This window comes from Denticeps clupeoides, chromosome 1 (genome assembly GCF_900700375.1).
Source record: "Denticeps clupeoides chromosome 1, fDenClu1.1, whole genome shotgun sequence".
NCBI classification, from domain to species: domain Eukaryota; kingdom Metazoa; phylum Chordata; class Actinopteri; order Clupeiformes; family Denticipitidae; genus Denticeps; species Denticeps clupeoides.
Window position 1 is genome coordinate 32,530,973 of NC_041707.1, and position 27,753 is coordinate 32,558,725.

General features: G+C 43.5%; 3 protein-coding genes and 1 non-coding gene across 14 annotated transcripts in view; 2 read left to right on the forward strand and 2 right to left on the reverse strand.

Annotated features, from left to right (window-relative positions):
- The window catches only part of mark3a (MAP/microtubule affinity-regulating kinase 3a), a 31,715-nt gene extending 23,144 nt beyond the window's left edge, over positions 1-8,571 (forward strand). For 2 of the 11 annotated variants that reach the window (XM_028998106.1, XM_028998115.1), the window contains exons 11-18: positions 1,044-1,156; positions 1,268-1,415; positions 1,608-1,804; positions 1,890-1,987; positions 2,221-2,466; positions 2,724-2,735; positions 6,892-6,936; positions 7,309-8,571. In XM_028998106.1, coding sequence (XP_028853939.1) covers positions 1,044-1,156; positions 1,268-1,415; positions 1,608-1,804; positions 1,890-1,987; positions 2,221-2,466; positions 2,724-2,735; positions 6,892-6,936; positions 7,309-7,669 — 1,220 coding nt within the window. In that variant the 3' untranslated portion in view covers positions 7,670-8,571. Of the gene's footprint in view, positions 1-1,043; positions 1,157-1,267; positions 1,416-1,607; positions 1,805-1,889; positions 1,988-2,220; positions 2,467-2,723; positions 2,736-5,831; positions 5,942-6,141; positions 6,806-6,891; positions 6,937-7,308 lie in introns of those variants that run through there. The other 9 variants (XM_028998187.1, XM_028998148.1, XM_028998158.1 and 6 more) reach the window with 9 other exon arrangements.
- Positions 8,572-8,625: 54 nt separating this feature from the next.
- ckba (creatine kinase, brain a) lies at positions 8,626-13,112 on the reverse strand. The gene is made up of 8 exons (XM_028998209.1): positions 12,991-13,112; positions 12,137-12,335; positions 11,444-11,598; positions 11,033-11,165; positions 10,436-10,607; positions 10,128-10,251; positions 9,115-9,304; positions 8,626-9,028 (listed from the first exon to the last, which is right to left on the reverse strand). Exons 2-8 carry the CDS (start codon positions 12,327-12,329, stop codon positions 8,850-8,852), a joined length of 1,146 nt encoding a protein of 381 aa, XP_028854042.1. The 5' UTR covers positions 12,330-12,335; positions 12,991-13,112; the 3' UTR covers positions 8,626-8,849.
- A 336-nt stretch (positions 13,113-13,448) lies between these two features.
- On the forward strand, positions 13,449-23,118 carry trmt61a (tRNA methyltransferase 61A). Its single transcript, XM_028983721.1, has 4 exons — positions 13,449-13,530; positions 14,217-14,564; positions 19,284-19,550; positions 22,629-23,118. The coding sequence occupies exons 2-4, from the start codon at positions 14,234-14,236 to the stop codon at positions 22,925-22,927; spliced, it is 897 nt and encodes a 298-aa protein (XP_028839554.1). The 5' UTR covers positions 13,449-13,530; positions 14,217-14,233; the 3' UTR covers positions 22,928-23,118.
- A 4,265-nt stretch (positions 23,119-27,383) lies between these two features.
- Positions 27,384-27,547, reverse strand: LOC114802718 (U1 spliceosomal RNA). Its single transcript, XR_003751769.1, has one exon. It is a non-coding gene; the product is annotated as a U1 spliceosomal RNA (small nuclear RNA).
- Between the last annotated feature and the right edge of the window lie 206 nt (positions 27,548-27,753).

Sequence of the window (27,753 nt, forward strand, 5' to 3'; positions counted from 1 at the left end):
CATGCAGGAGCAACTTCTAGTGAAGGTTGAGTTAGGGTTTAAATACTGTGAATCTCTGGAGACGTGCTTTGAAAGTCAGCTTCTCTCACACTGTAAAAAGGGAAAGAGAAAACAACCAAATTTCCCTCTTTCACTATTTGTTACGCTTTTTTGGTGCCGCCGCTATTTAACCGCTTGTATTTTTTGCCTCTTTTTAAAAGTCTTATTAAAAAAATTACCTTGTAGGTTGTATTTAACAGGGCATCTGTGGTGCTAAATGGCAATCATTGAAGATCTTCAACTTTTGGTTAGGTTAGGTTTTTAGATAATAGTTTATATTAGGTTTGTGTACTGTTTAGGGAAAAGCATGATAGAAAATGGAGAAGATGCATCACCCACACACATGCAGGGCCTTTAACTGATTCTGCCAGAAGGACTACTGTGTACCATCTGAGAAGTGTGGTGATGATGTGTACCAGGGCACAGTGTGCATTTTTACGATTTCATTGATTTCCGTTGCTGTGATTGATCAACTGGTCCACTAAAGTCTTTTTGAGTTAAAGTTACTTTTTGAACCCACGACATGAGTATTTGGTTAAAAAAGGGATCCTCTGCAGACACCACGGTCAAAGTTCTGCGTGTGGTGACATGTTATCGCTCAACCGATAAACATTTCTTCGAATCAGGCTCTCAAACCAAAATGGAGGAGAGGTTGATTAATGCAGTGATTTATAAGTTGATTATAGTGATTTAATCCAACTGTACCATCTTACTGTGACACTGCGAGGAAGGAGGAAAATATCGTTCTGTCAGGTGTGTTTTTACAGTGAACGTAGCTGGTTGTTGGCAGTGTAGAAAGAGGAGGTTATACCTATAGACCTACTTTTCAATTTAACTGAAACACTGATGTATAGTTATAAATCATGAGGGTGGTGCTAGGTTTTTGCGTTCGGCACGACTATTCATTGATTCTCTGACAGAGCATTTGGTTAATAATAAATCAAAAAGTCAGTCTTTTCCTATAGTTGGTTTCAATCTGTGTGAATTGTGTGTGGGTGCTGCAGATGTGATGGTGGGAATGGGATACACCAGAGACGAAATAAACGAAGCCCTGTCCAAAATGAAGTACGATGAGATCACGGCAACGTACCTGCTGCTGGGCCGCAAATCCAATGAGGTAAGTGCACATGTCTGGCCGTCAGTATAAATGGCTGTCTTCAGCCCAGCCTGTCTCTGAGTCTCCAAGTTTGTGTAATTGCTTGTGGATGTTTTTTTTGCATCTTTGCAGTCGGAGGTAAGTGAGTCCAGCTCCAGTAATAACCTCTCTGTGGTGAAGACGAGGCCAGCCAGTGAACTCAACGGCCAATCCCCATCTCATCCCAAGGTCCAAAGGAGTGTTTCCTCCAATCAGAAATCCAGACGCTACAGCGATCAAGGTGAGCATGCTTTTCCTCTTTTAACCCCACCACGGGGATTGTGTTGTGTACTTCTGAATGATAAAATATCTATACAAATATTTTGTGGCTTCTTTAAATGCATGTCTGAATCTCCCCGGCTCCCACATGCAGTAGTGAATTTCAAAAATAAGGGCTTTCTTAAATTGCTGTCTGTCTTTTACTCCACACCAGTGAATCCCGCATCTGCAGGATTGGCAAATTCGAAGAAGACTTCGTCCGCCACTGGGGAGAACGATCCAAAACCAGAGGGAGGCGGAGCCCCGGCCAGGAAGGCCCCGACACATTCGCCCCCCAGCCCACTGCTTGGCAATGCCAACAACCCTAATAAGGCCGATATGCCTAAGAGGAGCAGTACAGCTGCCCCCAATGTGAGTGTGTGACAAAATATATTTATTTGAGAGGGCAGCTCTTGGTTTTCTACATCTTATAGCTTTCCCCCTCTCTTCCCTGTAGGCTATCTCTGGAGGTGTGTCTAGGAGAAACACATACGTGTGCAGCGATCGGAATAATATGGAACGTCTGTCTGTCATTCCTAATGGGAAAGAGAACAGGTACAGAGTGTTGATCTGCAAAACTGATTTGAAAGATATTGTAGAGATGTCACCTGTAACATGCCATCCACTGTCCTGGTGATCAGGACTTAGTGAAAATGGCACCTACATTATAGAGCTAGGTCATTTGCCAAGGCATTATAGGCAGTTGTCTTGTCTGTAAAAGGAAACCATTTTCAGCAATACTTTGTAGTCGTTCATTTCTCTAAACTCATTCTTCTCATCCTGTTTAGTGCATCAGTGTCTCCTGGGCAGCGGAACCCAGGCGCCTCCACCCACAGCATCAGCAGTGGGGCCACATCCGACAACAAGACGCGTTTCCCGCGAGGCACGGCGAGCCGCAGCACCTTCCATGGCGGCCAGCTGAAGGAGCGGCGTACTGCAACTTACAATGGCCCACCCGCCTCCCCCACTCAGTCCCGCAGCCGCGGCAATACTAACAACCTGCTGTCCAAGCTGACCTCGAAACTCACTCGCAGGTAATACACATACACAAACACACACACATACACACAGTCACTAGTAACAGTTATTAATATCCATGCATTAAGATGGATGAGCTCTCTTCTGGCTGTGTAGGTTTTTCCTTTTAACTAGTGTAACCCCACTCTGGTGTGTGTGTTCCCAATCAAGCCCATCTTATTGCAGAATGTGAACTCTGTGTCTTCATCCATTTCTACTCATCTAATCTTTTTGTTCATATTTTTTTGTTTATATAAATAAAAAAAAAACTCAGGTTTTCCAAAAGGTAGGCCCTCTTCGATGTGCTTTGTTGCATTTAAGTAATGAACTAAAACACTTCATTAACATGGTGTTTTTTGCCGTTTTTAACCAACCGTGGGCCTGAAAACTAACATTCTGGGATGTGCAGAATGCTTTGGTATGATCTTAAGCATGGCTGTTTAAAAAAACAAAAAAAAAAAAAAAAACACCCACCCCTTCGTGATCAGAACCAATCAGTACCGCCGATACACTCACCACTTATCTAACCCAGTGCATGATGGGGGTGCTCGGCTGGGCTGGCTGGACCTGGAACATTACGGTTCCTTGGTGCCGCTTAATTCATTCCATTGTCTTTTGTGACGTTTTTTTTTCCCCTCTTTGTTTTTCTCCTTACATCAGGTCTCAATTAAATTTGGATGCCAGGGTTTCATTCTATTAATTCATTTCAGGCTGGTGGCCAATCAAATCCACTGGAATTTGTGTCAGAATAGCCTGAAATGAGCTTATGTTCACGTTTCTGTATCCGAGAGCTCTGTGTGCACACACTGACTTTATGATAAGCTCAGTGGTAAGCTTTGATCTTTAAGTAAAGCCTGTAAGCCAGTTAACTCACAAAGCCTCTCAGCCCCCAATTGCTTCTGGAGCACAGAATTAAAGGTGCTATATGTGAGATTAAATTCTTTATTTTTGAAACCTTGGGAAATGCAGCCCCTGAGACACACCAGGCAAAGCTGATTTCTTCTGTCTTAAGGATTCACTTTAAGTGTATAACCACCAGCCCAAAATATCCATGGTGAGACGAGAACCAGCAAATTGAGATTGGTTATTAGATCGTTCAGATTTTTTTTTTTTTGTTTGTGCAGGATTTGTCGGGACTAATTACTCTCAGCATTTTAATGAGTCACATGACAGAAACTGATGGCGCTGCCTAGAGATTAATACTGGCTTTGTTCTACTCTGCCAGAGCCTACTCAAAGCCGCAAGACGGAGAAAAGTGTAGTACCTGCTGAGGATCTTAGAAATCCCACTGTTTGTGGTTCCTTCTGTCAGGGTATTCTGGGATTTTGTATGAACAAAAATCATCATCATCATTGGAAGGGAATATATATACTGACAGAAAAAAATGTGCATAAATTGATGAGTACATCAAGGCATCATGAGTACATCAAGTTTGTTAAAAAAAAATGTTCCCCAAAAGTGCTTATTTTCTGAAAATTGGCCGCATATAGAAAACACGAATCACCACACAAACCTCTCAGAATTCACAAATTATGTGTGATTCTTACTTGTGGGGGAATTTGTGAGGGGAAATTGGGTTAAACTGCAAGAGACATCGCTGGTTGCATGTGTAACCATGGAGTCATAGTGGTGCTGAAAGCACTAGTGGAAGTATGCTTGCATTCGAACTTTGTCGAGGCGCCGCTACTAGTGAGAGGGCAAGAGCATCCTGACCCAGTGACAGTCAAGGAACACCATTTGGGACAATGGTTCATTTGTTTGCTTGCAAATAGACCGTATGTCCTCCACATACAGGTCCACTGTCTCTGGGTTTAGCCTCCAATCCCCCTGCAACAGCTTCTCCAGTCACATAGCACCTGCCACGCTATGCCCACAGTGGAAAGGAGAAGGTTCGAGACAGAATGACTAAAGCGCTATTTACACCCATCGGCATTACTAGCCTTCAGGACCACAGACAGGCTAGGGGAACTCGTATCAACGTTAAATAATGTCTCACAGTGAAATTTTCATAATTGGGGATCTATAAGTCGTGCCGACATTCTGTCGGAGTGCCTCATCAGGTGACACAGTGAGTGAAGCAAGGCCCGACTGCATCCGGATCTTTCATTGCTGCCATTGCCCAGGACATCTGCTCCCCCAGGACTGCCTTTGTAGTACCTTCCAATGCATCGGACACCACAGAGGTGAAATTGCGGCATTGTGAAATTAGGACAGAAGTGACACATGAATGTTGGAGGAACTGATGACATAGCAGGTGCTGAAGTGCAAACGCGTGAACGTTGCTTTCGGCGTGGTCTCTATGGACGGCACCACTGAGCCGAAAGCACATCACTTCCCGAATCCTGAACTACAGCGTCAGATGGAGCTTTGCTCTGCACAGGCACAAGAAATGTTTAGCTGCAGTGGTGGCGTAGCGGATAAGAAAGCGGCCCCGTAATCAGAATTTTGCCGGTTCGAATCCCGATCCGCCAAGGTGCCACTAAGCTCCTGTACACTCTGCTCCCACGGGTGCCTGTCGTGGCTGCCCACTGCTCACTAAGGGTGATGGTTTAAAAACACCTCCAACACCTCCAACTCCTGAGCAGGTCGTTCAGGTGAAAATTAGGTTTGTACTAATGGTGGGTCCATAGAATTAATTTCTGCGTCCACTGTGGGGTTAGATTTAAGAAAGAGGGGTAAAACACACTCCACTGTGGAAGAAAGCTGCTCCAATTTTCTACGACATTAATGTGTATGTTGTGAGTTGGCCCTAAGGAAGTAATTAAAACCGTTTTTAGAGCATGAACGCTGTACCAGGGAGAGTAGGTTCTTTCTGAACTGGGTTGACAGGAGCTTATTTGCAATCACTATGATGGGTGTAGTTGGGGGATTGACGTCATCTTCAACCTGCAATGTGTTTGATGGTCACTGGGGTCTAATTTGCAGTATTCAGAATGGGAAAAAATAGAAGACAGCGGAAGAAATGTAATTTTGATTTACATTTGCTGAGCGATAATGATTCCACCTAGTGGTGGAAGAGGGGCAGTGACGCGGCAGTGCAGCCTGTGATTCAGCATCCATTTTACAGCTCATCCTTCCCAGCTCCTGTCACTAGATCTCCATTAGTCATGCGATTCCTCTCTTTGAGTCTTTGTCATCTGAAATGAACACACACACACACAACCTGGGGTGGGTTCTGTACTGAAACACCAGATGTTGGATTCTGATCTGTCCAATTTATACAAGAAGAATGTCTTTCTTCTCTGCTGTTCTGCTGTCTCTTTCTGTCTCTGTCTCCTGTCTTACTCTCCCCTCTCACTTTCGTTATTCTGCCCTCATATTCTGTTTCTGTTTCCCTCTCTTCCTTTGTCTTTCTTCCCTCTCTACTTTCTCTCTCTCTCAGGGTCACTCTTGACCCCAGCAAGCGGCAGTCTGCCGCCAAATCCGGGCCGGCCGCCCCCCCTCCCCCCACCGCTCTCTCTACCCCCTCCAACCCTGTGGCCAAGACCCTTAGTAAGTCTGCAGTCCTCTCCTTCAGCCCACCCCCTCTTCCTCTCTCTCTCTCTCTCCCTCTCTCTCTCTGTCCATACCGCTCTCCCTCTGGTCTCTCTGCTGTTCTCCAGCATCTGTGCTTTGTGACCGTGTTTCACGGGGCTCTCCTTCTTTAATTTCGCTTCTGTTTGTGATCTTGTGAAATGCCTCTTTTCTTCCAGATTCAGCTGCAGAGGCTATAGGGAATTGTAGGAAAACCAAGATGGCGAGTGTCTAGAGTAAGGGCCGTTTAAAAACAACCCAAAAAATCACACACACCTCAGAGCTGTGGCAACAATTTTAAGTGTGTGTGTGTGTATATATATATATGTGTACTTTGTGACTTCACGTCGATGCACAGCGCTTGCAGCCTGTGATGAACACACTGTACGTGTGTGTAGAGTAAAACGGAGTCCTGTGTGTGTGTGTGTGTGTGTGTGTGTGTGTGAGCGCGATCTACATGTTAACCGTATCAATGTCTGAAATGTCCTTTCAGGGCCGTACACACACACTAAAAGTGAACAAGGGATGATGTGCTGTTCACCTCAGCACCGAGGGCGTCCTGACCGTCATCTCGAGTTGTTTCGTTTTTTCTTTTGTGCGTTATTTGTATGTGGGCTCGAAAGCAGCAGCACCGGTCTGTTGGCCAGCCACGCTTTGCTTTTTTCTTCATCTGCTCACCCTGCATTAGCGGCGAAAAAAAACATTGGCCTCCCCGAGCACAAGCCCACCACCGCTGCACTCGTCTGTATGGCCTCCATACCGTCAGCTCCCGCCTCTGCTCCCATCACCTTTTTCTCCCATCACTCCATCACATACGCCGTTTCAGTGACTTAATGTAATGACTTGATTGTTGTTGTGTTTTTTTTTTTTTCTTCTCTTTCTCTCCTTCTCTCACTCTCTCTTTTCAATGCTTTCTGACAAACTAAAAGAGTCTCAACCGAGTTTGAGAGAGGCGGGAGATTTGAGGGCGCAAGGTGAGGTGGACATTTTTGTAAATTCTTCTGCTCCTCAGAGTCGCACCTGGGACGAGACTCGCCTGACATCTTTTCCCTTACAGTCCTTTATAAAGTGACAGTTTAAAACAGATTGATTGCATTCTGGGATGATGTGTGTGTGCTTTTCGTTCTGCATGCTGTGTTGTGGATTTTGATTGATTTTAATTCCCTTTGATTGCCAGAAAGCATGCCATGAACATGAAATAATCTGTTTCTTCCCAAGCTCTATTTGGAAATATTCACTTCTTGCCATTTCTTCTTTTTTATCCACTTGAATATTATTCCATTCTTTTTTTTTTTTTTCTATTTTTCATCACCAACCCATTTTCTTCTCTCTTCCACCATCTCTAGTCGCCATGTACCTGGGGATCAGCCGAAAGATGAAGGGAAAGAAGGGAAAGATGGAGGAAAGCCCCGTTCTCTCCGTTTCACCTGGAGTATGAACACCACCAGCAGCATGGAGCCCGCCGACATCATGAATGAGATCCGCAAGGTTCTGGAGGCCAACAGCTGTGACTATGAGCAGCGGGAGTGTTTTCTGCTGCTCTGCGTCCATGGCGACGGGCGCACTGACAGCCTTGTGCAGTGGGAGATGGAGGTCTGCAAGCTGCCCCGCCTGTCGCTCAACGGCGTGCGCTTCAAGAGGATATCGGGCACCTCCATTGCTTTTAAGAACATTGCTTCCAAAGTTGCCAATGAACTTAAACTATGAAACATAATAATGTCTGTATAAACAAGCAAGCAAGCAAACTATTATACGTGTTCCGTGCTATATAGGCAAAGGTATTAATTCAGCTGTACCATCATCAAAAGTAGCAATTATAAAAGTTCTACATTTAAAAAAAAAACAACAAAAAAAAACAGAGCTGTATGTATTTAAATATAATGTATAGACGAGCTTAAAGCAATAATTTCGTACATCTGTTGCCTATTATGATGTTGCTATGATCATGAAAAATGTCTATAAAGTGCTATAGAGCTAAATGGGGCCTACTTTTCAAAATGCAGCAGCAAAGATGTGACGTGGAACTACATTACCCATAATTCCATTGGATGCCATAATGCAGAAATGCGCTGTTGACTGCCTCTGAATGCCCTGGCTGAAAGACATTACTGCTCGTGCTCAGTATTTGGACGGTCGCTGCCCTGGCAGGCGCTGACCTTCCAACAGAACTCTGATATAGAGACTGAAGTGCAAAGTACAAAAACCTTTTCAAATGTTTTGTTTCTTTTCTCACTTGTTTTTCTCTCATCACCAAAATATATCTTCACAGTTTTTTTTTGTTTTTTTTTTTTACATTTATCCCATCCGAAGCTGTGTTTGCTCTTGCTCAAGGAGAGCCAGTAGCACTGAATGGTTTCACTTTGAGACAAAGTTACTGAATTTTGAGTTTTATTTATTTCATCTTTATTGTTTTTTTTATTTTTATTATTATTCAGTTGTTGGAGTTTGCCTTGTACTTTTAGTGTAAATAATGTATCTTAGTTTTTTTGCACATGGTCATACAGTGTTTCTTTTCTAAGAGTGATTTTCTTGATTTGAAACTTGACTTTGTGTTAAAGATCATCACAGAAGATTCACAGTGGATTCAAATAAAGTACCTATTAATCTCACGCTGCGCCTGCCTGTGTGCAATACAGACATGTGACAGAGCAGAAAGAAACGGATTCAGGTGGGCCAACCACTTTATTCTCAGTTGTTCAGTACTGTTCTTAAAATCTCCCATGCCTCCAACTGAGGGCCGTGTGTGTGAGAGAGAACAAGTGCCCTTAAATATTTTGTGCAATTCCTGGATTGATTCAAAACATTCCTTCATTCAGCAGGGAGGGGCTTTGGAAAAGGGGGTAAAAGGGAGCTGGAAAGGAGCAGGCAGATGGCAACGAGGTGTGCTTCATTTCTGGGCGGGCATGAGGTCATCGATGGAGCCGTTCTTCTCCAGACGTTTCTCCATGTCGATCAGCAATTTGACTCCGTCTACCACCATCTGCACCAGCTCCACCTCGGAAAAGCCCAGCCGGTCTGCGTTGGAGATGTCAAACACTCCACCCACGGCAGCAGTGTCCACACCACCTGACCAGAGAAACGGGTTTTGTTGGATTTAGGGTTCTATGTGGCCTATACTACAATAATCAGAATTATTTGTAGCTTCTGCCTACCGGTTCCACGTTTCTGGAGCCTCAGCTTCTTCAGCACCTCCTCAAACTTTGCATGCTTGCTGATGTTGGGCAGCTTGACGTGGACGCCGGCACGCAGACCGGTTCCCAGGTTGGACGGGCAGGTGAGGACGTAGCCCAGGTGCTCATTCCACATGAACGGGTGTCCCTTGTTCTTGAATAGGTCCTCAATCTAAAGGGCCACAAAATAAACGGAATAAAAATAAAGCAAAAACAGAATTAACCCTACTGGGCAATTTTATGTTTTGTGTGGAAACAAATTGTACCAGCCACAGCTTTAAAAGCACAATGATTCTCTGGATGTCCTACCAACCAGTATGGCTCCATGATGTTGGTGTTTCAAACTTAGTATCTCAGTGTTGCGTTGGAGGTGATTTTTCTTTTCCCTTCTCTACAGCACTCATCTTGCTGGCAAAGAGCTTTATATAGGTTCTGTAGGTTGCTGTGCGGGACCTTCATGGACCTATTTTGCCCCCATAGGACATTCTGCAGTTTTGCCCCCATAGGACATTCCGCAGTTCGATCTAATCTGATTGCTGGCCGCGGCACACATAACCAAGGCCACATTCCTCTATTCTTCCATGGTCCGGATCAGACACTCATATACCAATGTCATCAATTTCAGTAATGGACAGGGGTCACCATGGTAACTCACTCTGCACCATATGAAGAAAATGATTATTTCTGTCATCAGCAGAATTAACTTTTTCAGCACCAATCACATAGAAAAGAGACTTGATGGGTTTGCCTTTATTGCCCACAGGCATATCAGTTGTTGGTTGTGTCTTTTTGTAAGCTTCATCTACTACAAACTTCATAATACCTGCCCTTCAGGAGATGTTTAGAACCAGTTATCTACTATTGGATTCTTTGGTTAAAGTTACTCAGATCCTCATGCATGGCAAACTTTTTTTTAGAATAAACTATCCAACGACATAATCCAATGAACAAATCACATGCTAAAGGTTTGCTGGGTGTGGATGTGAAGTATGTACCTTGGTAAGCCCTGTGCAGAAACGAGTGAACACTTCCCTCATGTTGCCGCCCTTCTGCATGGAGATCACACGTAGGTGGTCCTCCTCGTTCACCCACACCAGGAAAGTCTTCTTGTCATTGTGCCTGAGGGAGAACGTCCAAGTTAGATCTACTGTAACTTCCAAGATGAGTCATAAGTTACACAAACACATCCATCCTACACAGTTTTATTTTAAAAATGAAAACAGTGTCTGATTTAGACACTTCAGTCTTCCTGTTGAAATAAGATTATTTTTTTTTTCACTATAAAGTCACCTGCAAGACTCACCAGATGCCTCTGGCATCGGGCCAGTCACGGGCCATCCCAGAGGCCAGCAGCAGAGGGGACACTGGCTTATCAAACAGGAAGTGGTCATCGATGAGCTGCTGCTGCTCTGCGTCAGTCATGTTCTTCAGAGCATAGTACTTGCCTTGCAGATCACCACTCAAGGCGCCAAGAGCTGAGGGAGGAGAAGAGCTTGTCATCATCATCATCATCATCTGGATGCCCCTGTCTGTGATTTTGATGGGCATGTGTTCATTTTTATGTGCCGGTTGGCAACTCAGGACATGTGTGACAGTGTCAGCGAAGCTACAGAAAGTTCTACGCTCCACTGGGCTGCTATTAGTCATATTCCTTAATGATGCTAACAGAAGCTACTGCGTGGTGGCCAGTAGTTGTTCAAGAAATAATCAATACTATTAAAAACAAGACCTTTTAAATCTGTGTATTGGGTTTAAAGGTTCTTTCAATAATTTACAGGATTATGTACAGAACCAGAGATACCAAACAGTATGTATGGTTTTCAGTTCTGGCCACTGCTAATTCTGTAATAATACATTTGACCACCAGAGGGAGGCATTTAGTTTGATGGAAGCGCCACACCTTCTACAGAGAGCTTCTCGATGGCTCGTCTCTCCCCACGGCTGCAGTGGGGGGGCAGGCAGAAGCCGCGAATGCTGCGTCCTGTTCGCACGCGGGAGCTCAGCACATAGTTGGGGTCGAGATCGTCACCGCCCTGCCCAGAAGAAGCAAGTGAACGGCGTCTGTGAGCAGGGAAAATACACTAAAGCCATGCCGAGGCCTCAGCCTGACGCCGCAATATAAAAATGTAGTGGCACAGAGGACGTTTTTATTTGCGCCACCAAGTTTTAGAGCATGTGAAGATAGAAGCATGCTTTCTGCTATATCTGCCTGCCGCCAAGGACGTCCGTGTCGTCTGTGTACAGGGGTAGAACGTGCAGTTCTCGTCCCCGCCTGCAATGTTTAGCCTAAGAGAGTCTGGTTTAGACATACCTTGAGGTGTTCTGGGTTGAGGTCAGTTTTGTGTTTGTCGGTTGGTTTATAGCCTCCATGTCGGTCCTCGATGATTGGGTCCAGCAGCTCTTTGAACACCTCGTATGACTCCTCGTCTCCGGCAACGCAGCCCACAGTCATAATGAAGGGGTGCCCTGGGAGTGAGGTGGGACCAAAGGTCATGAAGTGTCCTACAGCACTGCAGAAAAACCCTGCCCTGGTTTTAATCTGATCAAATGTGTAATATGATCAAGTACTTGTCCTGCATTAGGAAGGACTTTAGGCAAGATTATCTATGCCTATCTGAATGACTTTCTTTATGGCAAAGCCATTAAGGGTAACAAGGTCACAGTGCGATTAGAAGAGGTGCAGGGTCCACACATTGGAACAGGGTCCTGGTGCTTTCTGACAATGAGGGTCTCATCCTCAGTGGACGGCTGGTCAGGGGTCAGCGTTAACACAGCTAAACAGCCAGCACTTATGAGTTTTGACGTTTGTTTGTTTACAGCAGTGTAATAGGTAAGGTATAGACCAATATAAATCAATTCCATGTACACAGAAGAGAGCCCGCAGGCAAGGTCACCATTCAGGATGACGTCAAAGGGCACACAACGTGACCATCTGTGTGATATTAGCCCGGGATGGCCGCCCTAGCCCTTCAGTGCAGATGGCGTGGCCGTGAAGGCTTCTTACCTGGGTTATCCACCCCGGTCTGAATGATGTCGTCCAACGTGAAGCCGCTGGGCGTCTGTTTGCTGCGCAGGCGCTCATACATGGCTTGGGTGAGCACCTTGGCCATGTGGTTGTTGTGCTTGGAGAGGTCGGGGTACTCTGCCTCTGTTGAGAACTTCAGCTTCAGCTGGTTGTGGGTGTTTCCGAAAGGCATGGTTGCCTGCTCGCATGGAGGAGTCATAGTTAGTTACCTTGTTATTCCTAGTTACCTAGTTATTCTGTGCAGCCAGTCTGACTGCTGTTACCATAGTAATGCTGGATTATATGGCGTCAACAAAAGGCATCTTAAAATGGTAATGCAGCAATGAATTTTCCTCAAATGACAATTGTCTTCATTAAATTCTCATTATTAGCTCAAGTATTTAGTTTAAGAATTCAAGATCCCTGATTTACTCTTGCTGGCAGCAAGTGTTCATTTGGTGTGGTGTAATTCCGAGTCTATAACAGCAGAGTGGTTTCGAAAACAGGACAACCAGTCATGTTCTTGTATGAAGCGGAGGCGTATTCTGATATGACTAGCAGTTGCATGATAACAGAAAAAAAAGCCTGAAAGGCAAAAAAAAAAAAAAAAAAAAAAAAGTGTATTAGTTACTGACAGGCTACACAGTTGTTACTCCCAAACTCCTCTACTGTGTACAGACGTGTGTGTCCCAGAGAGGGAAATAATAAGTATTCCTGTAATGTATAAATGCACATTCATAGTAAAATCTTGTAGGCTGGATAAAGTGACATTACACGCACGTTTCATTAAAACTGATGCAAATATTTCAGAAAAACAACAGAATCCAGGAGAACATGCAAGAGCTCGGTCCTACCTGCTGCGGGTTGTTACTACTACTACTAGAGGTACTAGACACAAAGATCCCAATCTTTCCGGCCGGGGAGCGCTCCGCGTCGCCAAATCTGCAGCTCTCCGCCCGGGTCCGCCGCGCAGCCGGACTTTTATAGGGCGACGGGACGCGCTCCGATTGGCTACTATTTGTAGTCCATTCAGTCTACTGGAAACACCGTTTTCTTTCAAGGGTGCCATTCAGTACGGTTGTATTTGCTGAAAAATAATAAAAAAAAAAAAACACACACTTGCATAGTTTATTAAAATTATTTGTATGACCGCAAACGAATTTCATCATGTTTTGTTAAAATGCAGTCTTTGTACATAAATTAATTCGTGAACAAAAATAATTAAAAAAACCCTGCTTTTACTATTTTTTGTGTGCTGTATTAGTTTCCACTGATTTAAGTGCTGACGCTACCTTTACGTCATCACCCCGCGCCGCCTTCCATAGTGCTGTCGCGTAGCGTGTATAGTGGCGTGTTTTAAGTAGTCTTTTAGTTTTTAGTTGCTTATTCGACAGGTGAGTGCAATTTATTAATGTCATATGATTATTCCTGAACGCCAGTGTTGTTGCTGGCCCCGTACACTTATTATATGCGTTTAATATAATGTCATTTACATTTACAGCATTTATCAGACGCCCTTATCCAGAGCGACTTACAATCAGTAGTTACAGGGACAGTCTCCCTGGAGCAACTTAGGGTTAAGTGTCTTGCTAAGGGACACAATGGTAGTAAGTGGGATTTGAACCTGGGTCTTCTGGTTCATAGGCGAGTGTGTTACCCACTAGGCTACTACCACCTTGCAGTGGCAGTGTTGGCCTAGCGGTTAAGGAAGCGGCCCCGTTATCGAATCCCGATCCGCCATGGAGCCACTGCAAGGTGGTAGTAGCCTAGTGGGTAAATGCAGAGGACAAATTTCACTGTGTGCATCGTGTGCTGTGCTCCTGTGTATCACATGTGACAATCACTTCACTTATCACTTATTACTTATTATTGTCCACAAAACTGTCATCATGGAGGAAACGTAAATATACTGTAAATTCTAAACTCTGGTATGCATGATTTCTGCCCACAATTCTCAGTGGATCAGTAATGCAATGCAAATATTAACGTCAATCTGTGTCTGTGGCCGAAAAGTGCACAAGACGCTTAGTGTGAAGTCATTCAACTTCAAGGAATATTTGGTTTGTTTCTTGCTCCTCAGGTCTTTCCGATTATGCCATGAGTTTTGTGGAGTATTCAGAATTTATCCAGGAGGGAGATGTGGCCATCATTTTCTTGGGCCATGAGTCCATGATGGCGGTTAATGTTCAGCACGGCGCACAGACGCAAACACGCTATGGGGTAATCCGCCATTCCACTGACCTGATTGGCCAGAGGTTTGGCTCGAAGGTGACCTGCAGCAAAGGTGGGTGGGTGTATGTTCTGCACCCCACTCCGGAGCTGTGGACCCTGAACCTACCTCACCGCACCCAAATCCTCTACACCACTGACATCGCCAACATCACCCTCATGCTGGAGCTGAAGCCAGGCTCTGTGGTTTGTGAGTCGGGTAAGAGTAAGGATTCTTTACTCAATAAGCTAACTTATTACCACACTGCCTCATTTACCTCTGAAATTTCCCACATTTATACTAACTAACTTTCCATCTACATTGTATGAATGTTCAAGCTTGTGTTTTTTTAGGTCTTGTATGTTGTCCTCTCAGCAGCTGGTTGAAATGATAATGCAACCCTAATTGACTTGAGATTCATTTATCATGTCTCCTGGATAAACTGAAACTGTTCTCTTCGAGATCACTATCAAATTCAAAATTCCTAGACCATAGATAAGTGTCTCCAAAATAACACAACTTCATAAAATCATAAAAACCGTGCTAGTGGAAGCCAGCTGATTTTTCTTTTTGAAATGTTCAGCCTAGAAATACAGTGTGCTTCCTAGATTCCGAAAACTCTGGAAGTTGTCACAAGACGATACTGGCCAAGTCATAACATGTAAACTACAAGAGTGTGGTGTTTTTGCTGCCTTTTGCAGCTTGTTATCGTGGCCCTGTGCAGGCGTTGAATACTAAACCACACTTGTTGTGCATGCATTGACGCAAAACCCTGTCCTGTCCCGCTGGAAAGAAGTCACATCATGGTAAAATCAAGGACTGAACACTAAAAACAGATGAAAAAAAAGTTCACACATCTCCAAAGTAAATCGGACGGGAAAGCTTCTTTGTTCTGTGCTCACTGCACTTAAAAGGCCTTTCTCTGTGCCAGCGTGTAATGGATGTTTCTCATCTCCTCGTCCCTCCCTCTCCCTGGTTTCCCAGCCGGCATGGAAAGACTCTGATGGAGTCCCGAAGTGGACCCGCTCACCCTCAGAACCCTACCAGAAGGCCAAATTAATTTAGATGCTGATCGTCTTAGCTGCCTTGTGTTTGAATTCTGTTTAATCAAAAAGTCTTTCATCCATAATAACCTTTTTGTTTGCCTCATCCCATTGCAGTGGTGGAGAGAATGTGAAGGGTTTTTTTGTGGCCTATAGCTACCTCACCAAAATTACACAGAGGCACATACAGTGCTCAGTGTAAATGAGTACATCCCCTTTAAAACGTACAAATTTAATCAGTAGCTCAATGAACAAAAGAACAATTTCCAGAAATTTCACAATCCTGGATTTATTGAACACTTGTTTAACTCCATAACATGAAATTAAGGTTAATAATATAGCTTGGATCACAAAATCTTCACCCCTCAACAAAAACTACTACATCTAGTATTTTGTATGACCGCCGCGATTTTCAAGGACATCACCAAGTCTTCTATGCATGGAATGAACAAGTTGGCGACGTATTGCAACATCTATATTTTTCCATTGTTCAAGAATAACCTCTTTTAGAGCCTGGATGTTGAATGGAGAGTGATGCTCAACTCGCCGCTTCCGAGTTCCCCACAGGTGTTCCATTGGGTTCAGATCAGGAGACATACTTGGCCATTAAATCACCTTCACCCTGTTTTTCTTCAGGAATGCCCCACATAAGGACGTTGCCACCACAATGTTTCACTGTAGGCACCACTCATTTCTATTTGAAATCCTCACCTTTACAAGGCCATACATCTTTGAAACCATTAGTTTCACAAAGAGTGATCTTTCTCATCACTCCAGAATGTAGAGTCCCAGTAGTCTTCATCTTTTTCAGCATGGGCCCTAGCAAATCCTGTTTGGCTTTCTACTGATTTAGCTAACTGCGGTGAACTTGCATGGCGATTTTCTCCAACCCTTCTCATCAGAAGATACTCCTGTCGAGATGCTAACTTCCGTGGACGGCCCGGCCGTCTTTTTTTTAAGATTGTTGCATTTCCATCTTTCTTAAATGTCTGGATCACTTTTGCTTCAGTATTTTGACTGAAATGTAAAGCTTTGCTGATCTTCTTGTAGCAATCTTATGATTTCCTTTCTCAGATTTTGTGATTTCTCTTCCATGTGAAGCCATTGCTGATAGCATGAAATGGGCTTTTCTAATGTCCTTTTATGGTCACCTGTTTGCTGGACACCTCTTAAAGGAATCATTTGAATCATTGTGGTTGAATGCCTGTTCATTTGAATTTAGTAGTCTCAAGTGTGGCTTTTTCATTTGTGGGAGTATTTTGTAGTATGGTATCTCATAAAATGTTGATTTCTGAAAGGAAACAAGGTTTTCTGATAAATGTATTGGGATGTACTCATTTTTGCTGAGCACTGTAGTCTACACATATTTGAGGAAGTGATCAAGAGATATTCACACATCTCAGACAATCATACACATGAACAGGAAAAGTTGACCGTTCTTATAAGATGTTCCGATATGTTACTTCAGCCAGAATCTTTATAACCTCACACTGTGGTTCTGTGGATTTCATATCTCCACACACTTCCATGCACTGCAGGTTCCAAGCAGAACTTGGATTTTCAGGTCTTGTGTGCAACTAGCAGTATAGATATCTCCGCATTGAGCCATGAACACCCACATAATTAGAGCGGCGTATCCAGGCTGCTGCATGAAGTGAATGTCTGGTTTTCTTATTCTGAGGAACGTTTTTTGGTGGCATGCTTCTAAGTTTCCAAGTCATTCAACCCTCGTCTGTTATTGATGTGATTTATGTCGTTGGCGTGTACATTTTGACGTCCCAAAGCTTGTGGAAGGAATGGTGGAAGCATCTGTGGTTTTTAAAATTGGAACTGGGGCATACTGGGCTGTCAGTGTATTGGTTTGTTATATATTGGCGGAATTTTGCGTGTTTCTTAGTAATCTATAATACGCAATCTGTTATTCCCCAACTAGTCTTTAATATAGCAGTTATAGCAGTGAATCCTTAAAGAGATTTTAGACATCCTTCCATCGTAATATGCCAAATATGCGGCCATCCGCTGTGTTTTGCTTGTAACAGTATTCAGCTCGGCTGTCCTGAATATGACTTTGTGAATAAGCTGTGTAAACACCGACTTTATCAAGGATTAAATATACTGGAATGCACACGGGGTCAGCCATTATCTCGGGGTCACATTGCGCGGCAGAAGGATATATGGATGGTGACCAGGTTATGCTGCCCTCCTCGACTCTCCTGCTTATTGTGCTACTGAGATTGACATTCGTTGAAATGTCTGTTTTGGTGCCTTGTATTTAAAACCGAGTCCTTGTTAAAGAAATTGGAAAAAAAAACACTGAATGGTGGTTAAGAAATGTCTGATTGGACTAAATAATTTTCTTCAGATGTCCTCTGGACAGGCAAATGTTGTATTTCAGGGTGTTTTTAGTTTGAAGTTCATGTGTCACATATTGCCTCACTCTTCAGTTAACAGGAGTATTGGAGTTTAGTTCCTATGATATCTTTTTTTTTCCTCTATTTTAGCCCCCCCCCCCCCCCCCCCCCCCCCTTGTTTCCCTTTTATCATTCTCTCTGTCCCTGACGTCAGTTAGCCCATTGCCTCTGAATGCAGCCCTGTGGATGAAACATTGACCCCATTGTTGCCATGAAAACAAAAGCCATGGTGACGCAACATCATGAGGAGGAGGGAGAATGAGTGCGGAATCACCCATTTTTTTTTCCTTTCTTCATTAAATACATCTGTGTGCAAGTAAAAGTGCAGTTTGCTGTCTACTGTCTCTCTAACACACACGTTTACACTGATTGATGTGGTCTACACAGGTTATTGATTTAGGAAGTTTAGGGTTTGATAATTTTCATTTGAATGAGTGGAATGTTTCACTGTCTGGAAGGTTTTGTTTTTTTTTTTTGGCTGTAAAATTATCTTTGATATCTTGGTTGTACACCAATTTTTAATATTTCTAAAAAAAAAAAAAACATTTTATCATCATGTATTGAGCAGCCTATTGATAGTATATTATTATAAGAATAGAATTATTTCAGTGAATTATTTTCAGATCTCTGATTTCAAACCCATGTTTGCAGCGTGTACTTTTCACTTTATTTCCTAATGTTACCAAATAATGCAAGATTGTATTGACATTTGTTGGATACTGCAGTCATCTGGCACTTTGAGGTCGTGATAGGTGAGGCTTACCTGACTTTCGCGGATCTGGCCTTTGAGTTTGAATGCACCATTAGGCAACCAAGTACAGAATTAAGGAACCAAATGTGTGTGTTTCCAGGTAGTGGTACAACCACAGCTTTTACCAGACTTTATTGCTGATGTAAATACCTTGTTTGCATATGTGAGGACAGGATATGCCTAGCCCTCTGCCGGTCTGTAGCGTGAGTCCATATTTTGTAGCACGCTAAAACTGGCGAAATGGCTGCAGCAGTACTGTATGTGTTCATTTAACTGATGCACAAGACATGGAGCCATTTTTTTTGTAGCTGTTTGCATGCTTGGTGATTTAATCATGTGGCCTTTTCACATCAACTTTATTGGAAATGGGGGGGGTGCTCAGGGTTACTGGAAAAAGTCAAGGTCGGTGATGGCTAGTGACCTGTACTACAGGCTCACAGAGTTCTCTGCGAGTCTTTGATTTAATTCAATTCACGCTGCATGTTTTTTTTCTTCTTGTTATTACTATTTTATCTGATATTGAGTGTTTATTAATGCAATAAATACAATGGCTGTCCAAACTGAGGCAGCAAAGCAGCCCCACACTCTTTTACTTGTGAGGTTTGGTCCCAGTAATGGATTTTTCATTATGAGTTATTAACACTTCACAGCACAGTGCGTTTGTTACGTAACACTGTCTATCCCAATGAGCATTATGATTTGTACTGTACTTGACCTTTCTGTTTTGCTGTAGGCACGGGCAGCGGTTCCCTATCCCACGCCATCATACGTACTATAGCACCCACGGGGCACCTGCACACAGTCGAGTTCCACGCACAGCGGGCAGAAAGGGCGGCGGAGGAGTTCTGTCGACACAAGGTGGCACATTTGGTGACCGTGAGGAACCAGGATGTCTGCAAGGACGGTTTTGGTGTGACTGGTGTTGCTGATGCTGTCTTCCTGGATATCCCGTCACCATGGGAAGCCATTTGCCATGCAAAGAGGGCTATTAAGAAACAGGGTAAGCATGAGTGAAGACTAAACATGACTCTTGGTGGATATATTTTATATATGCACATCAAAAGAACTAAGCTCTTTTCAAATCGTATTATTAGTGTATTCAAGCTATAATAACTGACTGTCAGTCATATCCTCTAAACCAAGGATAACAATCTTAATATTTATTTAAACATAAGTATTTCATCCACACACATAATATTGTTTTCAGTCTTTCTCTTTTTCCGTCACCTATTTTTGGAGGGGTGCAATAGTTCAGAAATGTGAACTGTGAACCCCAGGAATACCGTTCTAAACTGATTTTTGGGGGTTGGGTAAAGCACCATGGTGCTGTAAGCTTTCTGCTCCAGAGCTAATGAGAGAAATAAGATTTCTCATTCCCTAATTATCATTCCAGCGGATCACTGCTGCTTCCCATTTTCTATTTTCTGTCACCTCTGACTGCATGGCCCATTTTGTTTCCTATCATTTAAATCATGAGCCATGTTTATGGCAAACTCGACACACAACTTTCACTCGTGCACTTTAGAGTGATAATGGGACCCAATTATTTCAGCCAGACATTCTTAAGATTCTTTCATTTTCCTCCTTGGCTGTCATTGTAATAAGATTAAATTCCTCGTCTGTGTACTTTTAAGGGTAATCTTCCAAATCAGCATTAACATGTTGAATGAAGTTTAGTGTAGTGCAAATGCCTGGCTTATGTGTGTTTGTGTTTGTGATCAAGTCTATGCTTACACACACACACACACACGCACACCCACTTGAACAAAAAGCCCTGTTGGTGTAGGAACTGAGGCCATGCAGTAGAACAGAAGGAGCCCTGTTGTAAATTATTGACAGATTATGGTTGATTGTAAGGCCTGACGGAAGCTCATTAAGCTTGGCGGTGTTCAGATCACTGAATGTGAAAGAGAATTCAGTTCCAGATGAGTTCAGAATGCCTCATTAAGCCTCCGGCCCATGTAATTTTTGCTTCCGAGTTGGCAGTTTTGCATGGGGCCAGAATGACTATGTGCTTAATGAAGGTGACCTGACGATGCTGCCATGGCGACCACTGTTTGTAGACCCCAGCCTGACAAGCCTGGGCTGGTCGGCACCAGGAAAGGTTGCAGTCTGTTGATCCTAATTCAGCTCTTTTATTAAAGTCAGGCATTCTGCAGGTATGCTGGGCTGATACGAGCGCTGCAATATGAACTGGAATGCGGTGTGCTGAGCTGCGGTGATGAAAACTCTCGTCTCTCATTCATCCCCCCTCCCCTTTGCTCTCAATCCGATCTCCCAACTTTTTCTTTTTTTTTCCCCTTGTGTCTTCTGCATTGTGGAAACTTTTCCTGCTCGCCCTTGTATGGTTTCCAAGTCGATACACAAACTCTACTCGTTTAACCCTCTAAACACACACTCTCTCGCTCCCTCTTTCTCACACACACATTCTGCTGGCAAGGTTGTGACCATAAAGGGGATGGCTGTGGTGAGGACAGTTGGCCAGAGAGAGAAGGAGGCTTGTTACGAGGCGACAAGATCTGTTCTTGTGCAGCTGAGCTGTTGGGAATAACGGTCCTCTTTTTTTCTGCCTCTTCAGCCTCTCAACTTCTCCTCTGTCCCTCGTCCATCTTGTCCTAATAGCGCCATAGCTTTCAGTCAAGCTCTAGGGCTTTTTCAAGCTGAACTTCAAGTGTAGTGTTGTCACAGTTTATCCCAGTTTCTACTCTGATATAGTAAGTGTTTGGTATAATTGATGTTGATGTGCTGGTATACTATCAAGAAGTGAAATAGTTTCATTAAAGGAAATCTTCAGCAGTCCTTTTAGTTTCTTCCCCTCCGTCTCAGTTCCTTCCCTAAAGACATAAGGGTGTGGATATTATACAGAGTAAAAATCCAAGTTACTAATCATGTCTTGGCTGTGTGTGCATGCTAGAGAGAAAGAGAGAGAGAGAGAGCGAGGGAGGAAAAGATGCAGAAGTGAACTTTTTTTTTTTTTTTTTTTTTTAATAAAGGAGGCCAAGTGTGGTTGCAGTGGTGTCTGCATGTTACATTGACAAATAAGGTTATTTCCTGAAAATGCACCAATAAACACAAGCTGCACGTCTCCTGGCAACCATAGCCTGGGAGAGGGCAGTCATGCCAGCGTAAGTCATCTGGGTCAAAATCAGAAATGTCCAAATTGCGGAACAGGACGTTGGCGAAAAAACGTGGAAAAGAGAAAGAAATTTAAACCAAGCACAAACATGCATACACATTTAATATGCATTTTAGACATTCAAAAGTGTGTGGTTGAGAGATTGTTCTGCATTCTTGCTGCACGGAAGTTCATACTTCTCATTCCAGGATAGAATAAAATGTCTGCAAGTGCATCCACACACATTTGCTCAAATTTCCCCCTTCGTCTCACCCTAAAGGTCCTAATGTAAACCAAATGCTATGACGTCCGACTCGCACACGACACAGCCACAGAGCTGGTCACCATGGAGACTGGTGTGTCTACAGTAGTGGGAAGGAATGCAGGATTTCTCCACACTCGTTTAGCTTCCGCTCAACGACTTAACGTAATTCGACATCTCCCGTCTTTCTGCAGCTGCGTTCCAGTTCTCTGCGGCTTGAACAAGTTCAGTGTATTTAAAACAGGACCTTACTTTGTGTGTGTGTGTTCTCCATTGTTTTTGTCAAGACCATGGAACAGGTTGCTGTCTTGTGTTAGTTCCACCTTTTCTGAAAGCTCATTTTTTAGCTCTGGTATACGTGTAGCATTCTAGAGGTCACAATTGTACTTTTAAAACAAATTTTTTCTTTATTCATTGTATTTTTTTCAAGTCTTTTTGTCTTAAATATGTTATACTTGTTTCTTTGGTCAGAATGTACATGCTTTTTTTTTTATTACTATTATTTTTTCATTTGCTCTATGAATAAAAATTTTCCCTTCAATCAGTAGTGTCGCTTTAATTGTTACAGCAGAGAACTTTGTAAAATAATTACTAAATCAAATGGACATAAACATGACATCAGATGTAACATCTCTCACTCTTCTGTCCTGCTCTGCTCTGGAGCTCTGTTTAATACTCCTCTTCTGATGTCTGTGTTTCAGGGGGTCGCCTGTGCTCCTTCTCTCCCTGTATAGAGCAGGTCCAGAGGACGTGTGAGGCCATGCTCGATCAGGGTTTTGAGGAGGTCTGCACTCTGGAAGTCCTGCTGCGCGTGCAGGACGTGCGTTCAGTCACCATGTCCTTGCCAGACTTTGGACCTGATGATCTCACAGACCCCGCCCAGGCGACCAGTGATCCCGCCCCTAGCAATGCCTCAGTCACATTGAAGACCGCCATACCCCCCAAGGAGATGGCTGGGCATACGGGGTACCTCACTTTTGCAACCAAAACACGCGAATAGGAGTATGTGAGTGTTTTGCTCCTGCTCTGATGGTGAACTGACAACTGAACCAACTTACTCAGATGTTACTCATCTGAGCACTGAACACGTCATGGTTGTGTGTTCGTTTTTTTAATGTTGAAATATCCAACCAGCTGTATGATATTTGAGTTTTATTTAGAATAAAATAGATTTAGTTTTGTCCTTTTGAGCACAGATGTGTCGTCTCTTGGTTTACTGTCAACAGTGATCCTCCCATCCCTGCAGTGGCATCATCTGTGTTTACAGCTGCTGTTGCTCACTCAGTGTATCCTGTCGTGTGTGTGTGTGTGTGTGTGTGTGTGTGTGTGAGAGAAGGGGATTTTAGCGATGTGCTGTTCAAATGCTCTTCACACAACAGTGTGGATACATCACAGGCCGACACCCATGTCCTGTAATCTGAAGATGGCTGCTGAGGTTTTCACCAGCAACCATTCTCATTTTACTCTTGTCCCTCTACACCTACTCTTCTAGGTCATGTGTTTGTACTCCCCACACACACACACACACACACACACACACCTTCTGTTCTGTAACATGGTGTGTGTGTCTGACCGAGGCAGGGATCGACCGATTTTCATCACCATAAAAGGCAGCAACTGGAGGTAGCACAATGCCAGGGAGCAATTTTTTTTTTCTTCTCTCTCTCTCTCTGCACCACTCTCTCCTTCCCTCTCATAACTTTCTCTGTTCGCCTCCTTCTCTCCAGCTTCTCTCAGCCCCTCACTCTTCTCCCTGTCATGCGTTTCTATCTGGCTGCTTAGGAAGCTCAGTTAAAAGCTCGGCCCATTAGAGAGGCTGGTGCTGAAACAACCTCTTCTAAGAGCACTCCGCTCTGTATCTGTGTGTTGAGGATTAGATGATGTAACCAACATTTGTACACATTCTTTAAAGCCCTCTGTCCTCATTTAGCACCTGACTGCAAGAGTGAACTAGATCAGAGGATGAAAAGCTCAGAAACAAAGGTGGCAGCAGGGGGGAAAACAGGAGGAGGGAAAAAGAGATGACCGAGTGGGAAGAGTGAAATGGACTAATTCCAGGGTCTGTAAAAATTAAACCTGTAAAAATCCCGAAAATCTCTGGGTTTTAATCTGTAGGCATTATTAAAGGCATGTGATTAGATGCAGTGGAAGTTATGTAACTTGTTTGAAGGAGTTTGGATTATTTGATTAGTCCCTCTGTAATGATTCAGAAATGGAAGAAGGAACTGCTTCCTTATTCCCGCTTTTCAGGGCGGTGCTCACCATGATGGACAGAAATTCAATGGCAAAGCTCATCTGAGTTGTGGTGTCAAATGGACCAGAGTGGCTACCGCTCAACTTTTAACCCCTTCTAATCGGCTGCGCTGAGCGAAGCAGCAGAATAAAGCCAGCCTGATGAGATTATGCGGCCGTAAGCTCGTGCTGGTGCACCATTAAAGCCTCCAGCGCTTTACCGAGACACACACAGCGAAGCGCTGTATTCTTAAGCTTCACCTCACTCACCCTGGCCGGGCATGACTGGAGGTGGTCAAGATAGAGCTGTCACCCAAATTAACTCCCTGTAATTATAAATATCTCATCGGCGACATGGCCTTAAGCCTCCAAGTTTGTGAGTTCGTATCCTGTATTGGACCAGGATGTGTGTTTGGAGTTGCCATGCTTTTCCAGTTTTGATGCTGGTTTCCTCTGGGATGCCTGTTTACTAGAATGTATAATATGTAAATTGGTTATTCTAAATTGTCTGTAGGTGTGAGTGTGGAAGAAGAATGCTGGCTGCTTGGCAATACATTCTAAAATAAGACATATAATACGTGAACATGTACAGTAAGTTTGGACACACCTTCTCATTCAATGCGTTTTCTTTATTTTCATGACCAAAACTATGAATGAACACGTGGAGTTATGTACTTAACAAAAAAGGTGAAATACATTTTTTATATTCAATTTTTATATTCTAGTTTCTTCAAAACAGCCACTCTTTGCTCTGATTACTGCTTTGGCTCTTGCCATTCTCTCGATGAGCTCCAAGAGGTCGTCACCTGAAATGCTTCTCCAACAGTCTTGAAGGAGTTCCCAGAGGTGTTTAGCACTTGTTGGCCCCTTTGCCTTCACTCTGCGGTCCAGCTCACCCCAAACCATCTGGACTGGGTTCAGGTCCGGTGACTGTGGAGGCCAGGTCTCCACTTTTTGTTAAGAACATAACTCCACATGTGTTCATTCATAGTTTTGATGCGTTCAGTGAGAATCTACCAATGTAAATGGTCATGAAAATTAAGAAAACACAGGTGTGTTTGAGAAGGTGTGTCCAATCCTTTGGCCTGTACTGTATGTACACACAGAGGGATCCATATTTTAGGACCTTCTATTTAAAAACAAACAAAAAAAAAAAAACTTTTGTCGCATGATCATTTGGATGAGAACTTGAAGTGTCCTGAATTTTCCAAAATATTTTTTTTATTTAGATTTTTCTCAGTTTTTGATTGAATGATTACATGCGTTGTGGTGAATCTGTAAAACATGTATACCCCAACCAACAAAAAGTTTGTGTTTTAGATCCAGTCTAGTCAGCACTATTTTGACTGTGTCTTACAAGGGACCATGTTTCAGATGAGAGACAATTCTCACATGATAAGATATATAAATAGGAAAGAGTTGAGTCATTTTCTGTGTCAGTCAAGAAGCAGCAGACTATACATATAAAATCAGTATAATTGCAACTTTTGCAGAATGGTAGCTCTTTTCTTGTAGCATTTGCATTCATCAACAACATTAGACCTACTGAATGTAGGGATTGTCAAAGCCCATTGAGAGAGTGCTTTGTGCCACCAAAACAGATCAAGGCATGGACTTTCTGAATGAGACCTCTGGTATAGGGCACCAAGATCTGAAAGGGGACAGATTGGACTTGTTTGTCCACGTCTCCAGTCAACATCTCCAACTTTTATATTCCTGTCACAATACTAATTTCTGTCAGTGTGTGAGGGGTGCACTTACCAGCAATACAGTTTTCAACATGATCAGCCTGCAGCTACACCAGTAGCTCCACACAAAGTGACCTTTTTTACAGATTTGCTAATTTGACAGATTCTGACTACTGCATACCAAGACCCGTCCATAAGACTCACTGATTTGGATAGGCTGTCATCAAATCATTGAAGTACATCACAAACCCCCTAACAGAAGCCAAAATAAGGACATTATCAGTGTTACTCATTTCACATGTTAGGGGTTTTAATGTAATGGCTGAACACTGTATCATGTGGGGTTAAGACATTTATGTTTGTAGTACATGACATGTTATAAGAAAACAGTCTGAAAAATGTATTTAACTGGTAAGAGGGCCTTGTCATCAGTTAGATACCTGGTTTCTTTACCATTGGATCACATGATTATTCTTTATTTCCATGGAAACGTAGACGAAATCAGCTCCTCTTTCCAGAAGGAGAGAACATCCTGGAGTCTAGATTTGTGAGTCAGCGCTGTGAGGTGAAATTAGTTTATGTAAGAGCACTTTTAGACCTAGACACACATTGGCAGAGTTATGCTGGAGTACGCAACACGAAACTCCCACACACTCAGCGTCTTCAACTCTGTGCTTTGTTTAAGATGACAGGTGATCAGGTTCTCTCTCGAAAACACACACACCCTCACAGTAGTGCAGTCAGGAGGAAAGAAAGACCTTGTGTTGCTGAAGGACTCCTACACAGGATGTCTCAATACACTTTTAGCTGCAGGACTCATGAGCAGAAGGCTGGAAGTTCAAATCTTTTAAAGTGAAAGTGAAGTGAAACACAGCACACGTGCACACAATGAAATGTGTCCTCTGCTTTTAAGAATCACCCTTGGTGAACAGTGGGCAGCCATGACAGGCGCCTGGGGAGCAGTGTGTGGGGATGGTGCTTTGCTCAGTGGCACCTTGGTGGATTGGGATTCGAACCGGCAACCTTCTGATTATGGGGCTGCTTCCTACCACTAGGCCACATCTGCCCCCCACTAGGCCACCACTGCCCCAATACAATGAGCAACTAAGCAAGGATCTTAATGAGATGGCTGATGTGGCCTGATTAATTGGTTAACATGCTGTGCTGCTCTGTTTGTTCAATTGCACTTGTTTGGTCGGTCTTGGCATATAGAGTCCATATAGAGAATCTCCATCAAGCTGAGATGAGATGGTGTTCCTTAATTGTAAAGTAAAGTAAAGTAAAGTGAAGTGATTGTCACATGTGATACACAGCAGCACAGCACACGGTGCACACAGTGAAATTTGTCCTCTGCATTTAACCCATCACCCTGAGTGAGCAGTGGGCAGCCATGACCGGCGCCCGGGGAGCAGTGTGTGGGGACGGTGCTTTGCTCAGTGGCACCTCAGTGGTACCTTGGCGGATCGGGATTCGAACCGGCAACCTTCTGATTACGGGGCCGCTTCCTTAACCGCTAGGCCACCACTGCCCCAAAATCAGGGGAGAGCGCGAACGCAGTCCCCCACTACCAGAAATTATGCAGTCGAGATTCCCACATTTGGGGAATTCGCAGGGGTCAGCACAGCCGGAGTGCAATGGCTGAGCCTCGCCCTGGGTGAACCGCCTTCTTGATCACGGTATCTCCCCTGCCAGGTAAGTAATTGGTTAAACTTCTGCTCTGGTCTATTCTGTTAATACTTCTAATCTGTTTGGATTCATCCACACCCAAAAATATATATTTTTGTGTGGAACTAACACTTGTCCAAAGTCATTCTGTGATCACCTGCATAAATTCCAAACAGTTATAACACATGAGAATGTGTTCAAAACATGAAAATGTTGATAACTCTCAAAAATTAGGACCAGG